Raw genomic sequence first — 11,482 nt, 5'->3', positions numbered from 1 at the left:
GTTGGTATAGTATCTAATATTTATAGATTTCATTCGAATACAGAAAAAAACTGTCTGGAGCACCGTTATTAAATTATTATATCCAATAACAGTATACATGCGAAACATTCCCAATCGATATGATAAGTCAGTGTAAGGTAACTTTCACCTCAATATAATGCAAATTTTTTATGCCCCTTTTTGCACTTTTAATTATAAATGTGTTTTTTTGACTATAGAAATATTTTTTAAAGTTTCAATCACCATAGGACCGTCTGCAACAGACGTATGGGGAGGGGAGAATCGGAGATTTTGAGACCATCCTTTTAGGTGGAAAAAATATAAAAAAAATAGAGAAACACTTTTGCGCATAATAAAAATTGCAAAGTATCCATAAATAATCAAGGGGGTTAAAAGCAAAGGGATGTAAGTGACATTTTGGTCAAAATCAAGTTGACTACGGCTAAAAATGCTGTGGGTCTAGAGCTTTGCGAAAAAATGTGAAAATTCAGAGAAAATTAGTAATATTTTGAACTTCCATGCAATTTGTATGATGTTTTACGGAAAACAATATAAAAAATCCTTAACCTAAGGTTTTGTTGGAATGGAAAGTCTTAACACTCTTAACTGATCCTACCCTCTCCCCTCCTAAAACCAAAACCCTTGACTCTAGTCCAAATCCCTACTACAGCTGTTGTTGCTCAATACGCCACCATCGCTGCTACTTCGACATGTTCGGTTTATTTTCTTTGTTCACAGCATTCCAAATGTTCACGTCCCGACACATCTTCTCTGTGAGGTTGTCTGGAGTTGAATCCATGCCGCTAACAAGTAGCAAGACTGAATTTCTCTCAACTTCGAATCGTGGGCATGGAACCACATCATTTCCGGAGATTCATCAGTAGGTGAGCTTTTGGTCCTAACCATCACAACCCTATATGAATTCCCCAGAATAATTTTCCATCCTGCATGAGTCTTTAAAGCCAGCTCTTTTACTAAGCTTAATTTTGTAATTCAGATTACTTCTTGCCGCCTTGAAAATCTGCCTTTTCCATTCTGTTGTCATCTATCGTAGCACGCCGCAGCCAAAAGCTACTGTAAAAATTTCAAACAGATCCGTCTAGTCTAAGTGGATGCTCATTGCTCAACGAGCATGAAGTTTATATGGGAAAAATCTACTAAATATATAGGAAAATGATTGGCGGTTGGTTTTGTTAAAAAATAAAAAAGAGGTTCGTCATGCCAGACCCTTGTATAACGCGATATGGGACTTCTTACTATGGCCTAGGCACCTCACAGCTCTGAGCTCAACTACTTTGAGATTTTTTCATAAATAAAGAAGTCGTTTGAAATCAAATAAAATCATACTTTGATTGTTTTTAATTCAAAAAATAAAAAAGAAAAAATATAAGACATTGAAAAAATGAATAAATAAAAACAGAAAATAAAAATATTATAAACAAGAAATTGAAACGAAAAAAGAGAGAGATAAATAACATAAAAAATAGTATAAAACTATATATTTTGAAAGCAATCTATGGGATATGTTGATTGTATACTGTTATTGGACTAACTTGTCAGGCGCTTAATTGTACCATACAAGTTATAACTCAAGGAAATTGTAAAACGGTAATCTATCTTAAATATTAAAAAAAAGAACTGCTATGAAAAACGCACACATTATTCCCTTTTTTATCAAACTGACATTTTTCATTTTTGATCCCACAATGTTATAAATCTACTTGAAAATATCAATCTGAAATCGCCCGCTTAAATTACTTCAATACCATGCGTGCTCTAAACGGTTCACTCGAATCGACGTCCATCATGCCATCTAACCAAAGGTCCCGAAGCAACCCGGCTGATTAGCGTTGAGTGCACATTCACTGAATACATCTGCGGGACGCCCACTGTAGTAACCAAGAGCTGCAACCCGTCCTGGATCTGCGACGGCATTCCGAACTGTGCCGACTTCTTCGACGAGCGCAATTGTCGCGTCATGCGACGCGGAAAGCTCGTTTACGTAATTCCGGAACATAACCCACGCGGACAACGTCAATCGATCCGCCAGCGGTTACCCGGATACCAAACCTCAGCTATGGATTCTCCTCTGACGCGACCTGCAACTCAATTTTTCGGTTTGTTTTCAATGCTTAGCACCTAAGATCTATTTTACTCAAATACTCCGTACTTAAAACCAAACTCGCTTAGATTACCCACAGACAAACAAAAATTCTAGCAAATTGTGCCAGCCTGACAAAAGCTCAAACCCAAAAACCCACTATCCGCTGCGCTGCCAAATTGCACAGAATGCGATGCCGCTCTTTGGTTAAAACACACTATTGGCATAGAGGACGCCTCAATTTGCGAGAACAACTGTAATGTATGTTTTAGAACTTGTTTTAGTGTGTTGTATTCATCCTAGGATTGTACTCGTTTAGTTGAAATGTGGATAATTCACTGTATTAGTCCAATCAAACACATACAGCACAGCGCTCTATCGAATGCATTTTTCGTTCCATATCAGGTATACTGAAACGGCAAAATCTAATAATTGGTAGAACATGAACTTGTACAAATAATTTAGAACATTTTATCTGTTTTTTTATTATGCCACATTCTGAACATCTAAGTCCCTTTTTATTCGACTTCATTCTCAGATTAATATATGCTTCCATGCTATCATGTTGCTTAGAAAAATGATTTAGTTCTGTTTAAGTGGGATGTCTACCCTTGCCATAAGAAGGATTAATACTTTACCATTTAATTCCACCACTTGATTGTCTTTTACTGATACGTATTTCGACGTCAACAATAGGGTCAACTTCAGTGCTTCGTACTTTACTCGATGAAAGTTGTAAGGGATAGATTTTTTCAATATCGCTGATCATAGGGTATTCGTTTTTAAGTAGCAGAAGTTAAAACTAAGAAAGGTTATGAACCGGCCCACCGTAGTCATTCGATAGTCGAGGTATGAACGATGGATGGTTCTCCCAACAGCTGATGAAACTTGTGATTCATTCGCCTGCACCACGTACCATCCACTATCTGCACCCCACCATAGATGGTATGCAACACTTTCCCTTGGTAAACTTCAAGACGTGTTGGTCCTCTACAAGCATCGTCCAAATCTTGTGACCGTAGAGGACTACCGGTCTAATGCGCGTTTAGTAGATAGTCAGTTTTTTTACGGCGGCAAATTCTATTCTTGGGGAGTCTGTGCGATTACCAGCCACGATGCGTCTCCAAATTTTTCTGCTGGTATCGTTTACGGTGGTCACCAGTGAGCCAAATAAAAACGAATTATTCAACCACCTCGATTTTGTCAGCACCGATACAAACTCGTGGTGGGTGGCTCACGTTGTCTTCTCCTGAGCCTCTTCCAATATTGTACTAACTGATGACTACCTCGATCCCTTTGGCTTCCCTCTCTATTCTGATGTATGCGTCCTCCATCTTCTCAAATTCACGTGCCAGGATATTGATGAAACCAAATAACGAAAAGGACTTCATGAAAACGATACACCCTGCCCTTCGTATTATCGCCTTCAAAGAGATGTTGAGCAGCATGCACGAAAAACCATCACGTTTCCACATCCCTCTGTGCGTTTCAAAGGGACTGTCCCTGAACTACGCATATCACCTCCCCACTGGCGCCTTGATCCTATCTGCATCGCTTGGATAATTACCGTTTTTTCAGTCGTTCCATTTCTCCTGATGTTCATGATAATTGGTTTTACAAAAGGGAATGCTATATATGCCTTAATGTTTCACCAGAAGTTTGTGTGGAAAATCCATCCTTTTTTTTCAGATTCCCTAGTTCATTAGTATGATCTAATATGACGTCCCTAACCCCGAATCCCAAGGTGTCAGGCGACCCGTGCCGAGGGGATGAATAGCCTGGGGTGAAACAATTAGCCAAGCAGTTACCGGAGTCTGTAATGCTGGGTAGACACTTTTTCGTGGTGCATTACGGAGTAAGATCTACCACACTGTGCTCTAGTTCTTACTATTCTTGTTAATACTTATGAGTGATGATCGGAAGTGTATGGAACGACTATAATTTGCTTTTAAATGACCCATCTTTTCCTCTCTTGAATGGAGTCAATGGAGTAAATTATAAAAACGTAACTCAATATTAGGCTGGTTTTAAAGCCGATGACATGAATCTCAAAGCTCAAGAGCGCTTATTAATTAGGAAAGAAGCGGATACGACTTTGGTGGATCTGCTGAACCCTCTGACTGATTAGAGCTCTGTGTAAAGGTGAGATTCAGAAATGCCAAACGCAATGAAATCAGATCTCTGTACAAAAACGAATCCGGAACTCATAATAATACGCAAAAATATGTTTGAACTGCAGTACCGATGCATGGTCAAAATCAGTATTATCCCACTTATTGTTGAGCCGAAACTGATTGAGGGGCGCGCCTTTGAGAGTTGGTATAAGCCGTTTCTGGAAGGGTATAAATAGCGGTACCTTAATCTAAAGAGGCCTTACATTAAGCTTGAGAAAATATCTGAATAAAAAACGACTACTTCATTTCTTCTCAATAGAAATGGAGCAGAAAGACATGCACTAAACAAATGACACGGGTATACTACAAAAGTTCAATGAAATGGACGCAGTGGTTCATCCCGAAAAAAAAAAATGCACTGATCCAGCACATGGTAGTTGCCAACCTACAGCACGGGAGTGTGCTGGAGTGCGGGAATCGGGAATAGGGAAGTCGTGACTAGCCATACCCACTGACATACCATTATGGTCCCAACCATAATTCCCCCAGGACCACGTTACAGTATTACTTCTGAGGAAAAGGTGATGGTACCTATCTTTGATGTTGTGTTTAACTTCGGAGATCTTGTCCCTTGTTTGAGCCAGTAAGCACACAAAGGGCTGGAGCCCTTAAATGCGGCCATTCAGCACCAAGTTTTTTTTATACATTTTGCTCTCAACGTACTCGTAAGCTACTCAGACAGTCCCTGGCGGCGGATTTATCCTACCTTGACGGGATGTGCCCCTATAGCGAAAGCGCCTCGATATTGATGACCCACATCCGTGGAAGGCTATTACATTACCAGTCGAGTCAAGTACGAGACACTGAAGACGGCCTTACTGTTGAGGTCGAAATACGTATCTGTCAAGATACAATTAAGTGGTGGAATTCAATGGGATGGTATAAACTCGTCTTAGGACAAGTGATTACCTACACATACAATAGGGTGGCTCAAAAAACACTTTTTCAAATTTTTTGATGGGCCGGTTCTATTTGATGCCCTGATGCTCTGGACAAAATTTCAGCCAAATCGGTCAACGTTTGGGCGGTGCTAAACTCGTTGAAAGTTTATATTGAAAAATGTGTGCAGAAACATCCAAAAACAGTGTTTTGCAGTTGGACGGCACAATTTACGATCAAGAACCACGATACTCATTCAGTTTTTGTAGAAATAAATACAGAATGTTATGCTGAAAACCGCGAGAAGATTGGAGTTTATTAGGCAAAGATATTAGCATTTTACTGGAGTGTTGTAGGGGTGAATTTATTTCTTTTCAAAGGTAAAAGAAAAGAAATTTGCTCAAACTTCACTTCAAAATGAAATGCTAATAATTTAGCCGGGCATACTCTAATCTTCTCGCGGTTTTCTGCATAACATTTTGTATTTATTTCTACAATAACTGAATGAGTATCATGGTTCTTGATCGTAAGTTGTGCCGTCCAACTGCAAATCACTGTTTTTGGATGTTTCTGCATACATTTTTCAAACTTCCAACGAGTTTAGCACCGCCCAAACGTTGACCGATTTGGCTGAAATTTTGCCCAGAACATCAGGGCTTCAAATAGAACCGGATAAGAGGGCGGCCCAACAAAAAAATTGAAAAAAGTTTTTCCCATACTAATTTGAGCCACCCTAACATACAATGTTGGCCTGCTTCTGTTACGTGTTGCTCTAACCTCGTTGTAAGATGTCAGCTACCTTTGTCGTCACTTTTGCGACCTGCACTCCATTGATCTGCCTTTTGGCACATTCTTCTGACGATGTTTTCGGTCGTAGTATCCATTCCACATGCCTCCACCATCGCACTCCTCTCCGTTTCGAACCAGGAACATGTGAACAGGATGTGCTGAGCCGATTCTGTTACGTCTGGACATTACGGATAGGCGGGGGGAAGTCGCATGTCCGAACCTGAAGCATCCGTGGCCTGTTAAGAACTGGGTCAAGCCAAAGTTTGGCTCTCCATGCGGTCTGCTACACACTTGGGACTAGGCGATGGGTCCACCTACCCTTAGTCGAGTTGACCCACTCCCTCTGCCATTTATACTAACGTTGCTCCCTTGATATTCCTTCGGGCATTACCGGTGTCCTGAAAGCGTAGCACTCCTCGTCTTCCTTCACCACCAATACATCATTCCCGCGAGTATAGATACCGCCTCGCGAGATACAGTGCGATATGCGGTGATGACTCTTAGAGCACATGAGTACTCTCCAGCTTTAGAGTGTTGCAGTTTGCGCTCAACGCCGACACCCAGACCAGACCTCCGTACCGCAGTATTTAGACCGCCACGTTTGCTGGAGCCCACCCTAGAGCCTGCCGCGCCACCCTAGAGTTGCCGCGCGTTGTCGACATGACTTTTGAAGCTCAACTTATTGTCGAGCATCACACTCAATTGTTTAAAAGATCTCTGAGAGGTGATGTCGCAGCCGCCGACTCTAATTGTCGCCTCCTGCACCGATCTCCGGATGTTGACGAATATCAGCTCCGTTTTATGATGCGAAAAACTGTAGTTGGGCCCTCCTTAGCCGAGCGGTAAGACGCGCGGCTACAAAGCAAGACCATGCTGAGGGTGGCTGGGTTCGATTCCCGGTGCCGGTCTAGGCAATTTTCGGATTGGGAATTGTCTCGACTTCCCTGGGCATAAAAGTATCATCGTGTTAGCCTCATGATATACGAATGCAAAAATGGTAACCTGGCTTAGCAACCTCGCAGTTAATAACTGTGGAAGTGCTTAATGAACACTAAGCTGCGAGGCGGCTCTGTCCCAGTGTGGGGATGTAATGCCAATAAGAAGAAGGAGAAACTGTAGTTTCTTGCTGCGCAACCATTTCTCAACTAGACTGACCGAATAGGCTGCCATCAATTCCTCGATGGACTCTCTTTACACATTCATGGTTACGTCATCTGCGAATCCCACTTATTTGACTCCTGTCGGGACACTCGCCATGAGGGAAGCGCTAGCCAAGCCTTCCTCTGTCTTGTAGATCAATACTCGATTTTAAAAGTATTTCTAAGTAAGAAAGCTACCCAGAATCTTGTACAGCCCCACCGGTACTCCCAGCTGCAGCAACAAGTTCGCGATATTCATCCAGCACGCACTGTTGAGTGCATTCCGCATGTCAAGTGTTATTACTGTGCCGTAACGGATACCGCGCCGCTTGCTTTCAATGGCGACCTCGCATTTTCAACCATCGATTTAATGGCACTCAGAGTAGACGGTCCTCTCCGATAGCCGAATTGCTCGCTCGACAATCCTCCCGCCTCCTCCACGTACGGCGACAGCCTGTTCAGGATTAACTTCTCCAGTAGCTTCTCCACAGTATCTATTAGACTGGTGGCTTGCCAAGTTTCAGTGACAAGACCAAATGCTGTCTCGTGCATATATCAGGGAATGTCTACTTGTCCATGTACCTCTGCATGGCTGACCTGGACATGTTCAGATTTGTCATTATGGCTCTAACAACGTCTTGCACCATCTGCATCGTTTCTCGTTCAATATTTTCGCAACATCTATCCTGGTATTCGTCAACGAAGAGTTTAACAGAATTGTAATCTCACCCGGTTTGGTAAGATGTGTCATTCTGTAATCATCCTCAATCGTTTTAAACTTCCGCTGCTATATTGAGGACAATCCTCAAGGAATCCAAATTTAAAAGTTGCATAAAGCTGAAATAATAAAAATGACAGTTGCACGTTGGTTCCATATTGACTAGTGTAGTGTGCCCATGAAAACGCAAATTTGGATTCCATGAGGATTGTCCTTAAACAAACTCCGAGATCTGCTACAATGATGTTGCGTCTCTTCATGACATAAGCATACCACAGTCTTCCTTATTCCAATGATATCGTATTGTCATTGTTGGTTTATATTGTTGGTATTATTGGTTTGCCTTTACCTTTCTTCGAATATATATCCATTTTTTCTAATTTTGCGGTAAGACCAACTATTTTATTTAAAATCAGTATATAGTTAGCAATAATGAAGCGGTTTCCATGATAATCCAGAAAAGAAAAAAAATGTACAATAGAAAACCTCGCAAAATGAACGAAAAATGCATTGGTAGCACTCTTCAATATGAATACGCCATGGGTGGTGTGGATTGCAGAATTGGCCCCCATTCTCTATCGTTTTCTACCGTTAACAAGGAAGAATACGTCCGAAATAAGTTTGATAGAGGATAGCTAAACTTGTTCATCATATGCTTTGGCAAAATCATAGTCAAGTTCCCTGCAATCGTGAACAAAATCAGGCTTCACCTAGCAAATAACACTTCACAGCAATCGTTCAAACGATAAGAAAAATCAAATACAAGGGTACGTAAAACTTCGATATTGTTTTCATAAATCAAAATTTAACTTTTTTATCAATACCCAAAAATGCTCTTAACTGCTTTCGAGTGTACATTCTGATTTCTTCCTAGATGAGATGAAAACACTTCTTCGTATTCTTTGTTTCCATTCACCTATATATTTCCTCTTTGTACCAAACAACTACACAAAATTATGAATCCAACCTACAACTTTGTGCTTTTCTGTTGAGCTTTATGTGTGAACTTCTTCAAAATGTCTGAACCCGTTTAATGGCATCTGCGTGTGTTAGTTACTAGTCGTTAGCTTATGAAATCTGAATTGTTAATTAATATTAAGTGTTAACATCTTTTTTTCAGGACTCCTGTGCTAACAATATAGCTCTTCTCAACACAGAAATGTGTTTTGAAACTTCCATTTGTGTGCGATTGTTTGATAATTTCGATTAGATAAATAATGATATCTCAACTTATACTTTAAGTTGTTATTAATGTGCTCCAAGGTTTAACTAAACAGCTTTTCCATTTAAGACCATACTGTGCTTAGATACCCCACTTTACATACATTCTCACTATACACACATATCATAAACGCTATACATCAATCAAATTTCAATCTTCACACTAACATCACCAACTTTACACCTTTGCCGCTTCACCATAGAACTAACAAATGAAATATATGTCCGGATAGTTATTGTACCATGGAGGGATAGCAACACAAAATATGTATCTGCAGTAGTATGACTAACATATAAAAAAAATATTCTGGGACGAAATTCGCTCATTACCTTTGCCAGATTCTAATCTACCGTTTATCTCCCCTAGCTCCCCAATCTTTGCCCATCCTTCGGTTGGATCCAACTATATCGTACCTGAGTCCTGGTGAATCGGTAGTAGTCGATTGTAGTTCTTCTGCAGGATCTCATGTACCGGTCTCATGGGAAAAGGTTGGCGGGTCACCATTGCCTTACAACTTTAGGGTATGAAATCGAACTTTTCATTAATATAAAACTTTCTCTTCAATGAATGACTCTTTTCCATAATTACAGCAAGATGGCAACAGACTGATTATTCAGAATGTCGTCGAAGGCGATTCCGGAAAGTATACCTGTGTTTGCCGCACCGACGATGGTCTCCAGTACATTTCAGACTTTGAACTGCAGGTCAATCCGGGTAGACATCCGGAGTCTTCGCGCAGCTCCAAAGTGGAGTACGCCAGTCGTGGCTCAACGGTGAAACTACAATGCAACACTGACTACCTGCAAACCTCGTTCCAGTGGTCACGCGATCGAGGCTCGTTCAACGCCGATCAGAACACTACAATCGTAAGTTTTTCCACTGCTGTATAACACAGAAAACAACCCAATCTTTTAAAATCTACATCCTATCTTCCATCAGCCAATTCTCACGCTAACAGATGTCCAGGCTGCCGATGCGGGTACCTACATTTGCACAGCGCGTCACAATGGTCACACCGTGGATGTGCTGACCACGTTGATCGTGAGCGGAGCTATTCCATTCTTCCCTCAATCTCCCAAAAGTTACATGGCGTTCAACAAAATCGAAAACACCTACTCCAAATTTAACTTCGAGATCTCCTTCAAACCAGAGAAGCTAAACGGTCTTATCCTGCACAACGGTCAACGACCACCAAAAGGAGACTACATTTCCCTCTCCCTGAAAAATGGATTCCCACAGTTCAGGTTCGATTTCAATGGACAGCAGGTTACACTCCAGCCGGAGAAACCCATTCATATGGGACAGTGGCACACAGTTAAGGTGAACCGCGTAAGAAATAACGGTTTCATGCTGGTTGATGATCAAAGTCCGGTTGTATTCCCGGAAAGACTGAAGTTCCATGGGTTGAACTTGGACGACAACTTGTACATTGGAGGTGTTCCGAACTTTGGAGCCATTCCTTCAACTGCTGTGGAACACAAGGAAGGTTTCGTTGGTTGCATAAGTAGATTGGTGATCAATGGACGTGAAATTCAGCTGCACCAGGAGGCCATTCAGAACGAAGGAACGACATCGTGCGAATCGTGTGCTGATGATCCATGCTTGAATGCGGGAATATGCTTGGAGACTCAATCTGCCGTTGGATACTCCTGCGTGTGTCAGGAAGGTTTCACCGGTAAGGATTGTAGTATCGAAGGTCAAAGGTGCTTACCCGACACTTGCGGAATTGGTCGCTGTGAAGAAACGGAATCCGGAGCAGAGTGCTACTGTCCGATACACAAGACTGGTGACCGATGTCAGTACACGGAACATTACGCTGATGACACGTTGGCGTTCAAAGATGGCAGCTACGCAGCTTACGAGTGAGTAAAGTGGACAATGAAATGTTGACCATTGTTTTGATAATCCTTGATTAGCTATATCTTGCTCTGTGTAGCACTGTGACTCACCTCCGCTCTTGGTAGTGTTTTTTTATAAACCTAAATGGTTTTCTGGAATCTAATATCCTTCTCGTGAATTCGTTGATGTACCCTCATTGTCACATCGTTCTCTTGTGTTCAACGCAGTTCTGCTGCCACTTTTCAATTACGGCACTTCGTGTGTTCTGTTCGTGTCCCTGCACATGTCTACGTGTGAGCAAAGCGAATTTGGTCCCGTAACACGGTACTGTTAATAATGGGAACTGTTAATAATGGTAGGGAGAGGAACACACAACTGTTACTGAACACCTTTTTTAGCTAAATAGCTTTAGATAGAGCTTAATCCCGGCTGAGTAGATATTCTAAAAACAATACAAGGATGTGGCTAGGGCTCCGATGCAAGGTTGAACTTCTCTATGAGGGATAATTATCAAGAAACACTTGTTGTAAAACATGTTTATTGCCGGGAAGAACCGCTCCACTGCCATACAACCTTGCTACGCAAATTATCGTAAGTGAATGGACAAGTGACGCCAAACTC

The 11,482-nt window shown here is 41.5% G+C and overlaps 1 protein-coding gene across 5 annotated transcripts in view; it reads left to right on the top strand.

The window, feature by feature from the left end:
• The window catches only part of LOC134223649 (basement membrane-specific heparan sulfate proteoglycan core protein), a 417,670-nt gene that overhangs the window by 384,639 nt on the left and 21,549 nt on the right, over window positions 1-11,482 (top strand). For all 5 annotated transcript variants that reach the window (XM_062702836.1, XM_062702835.1, XM_062702838.1 and 2 more), the window contains 4 exons: window positions 1,824-2,117; window positions 9,389-9,543; window positions 9,613-9,888; window positions 9,962-10,884. In XM_062702836.1, the coding sequence (XP_062558820.1) occupies window positions 1,824-2,117; window positions 9,389-9,543; window positions 9,613-9,888; window positions 9,962-10,884 (1,648 nt within the window). The remainder of the gene's footprint in view (window positions 1-1,823; window positions 2,118-9,388; window positions 9,544-9,612; window positions 9,889-9,961; window positions 10,885-11,482) is intronic.

Source organism: Armigeres subalbatus, chromosome 3 (assembly GCF_024139115.2).
Source record: "Armigeres subalbatus isolate Guangzhou_Male chromosome 3, GZ_Asu_2, whole genome shotgun sequence".
Taxonomy (NCBI): domain Eukaryota; kingdom Metazoa; phylum Arthropoda; class Insecta; order Diptera; family Culicidae; genus Armigeres; species Armigeres subalbatus.
This window is presented reverse-complemented; position numbering and strand designations above follow the sequence as displayed.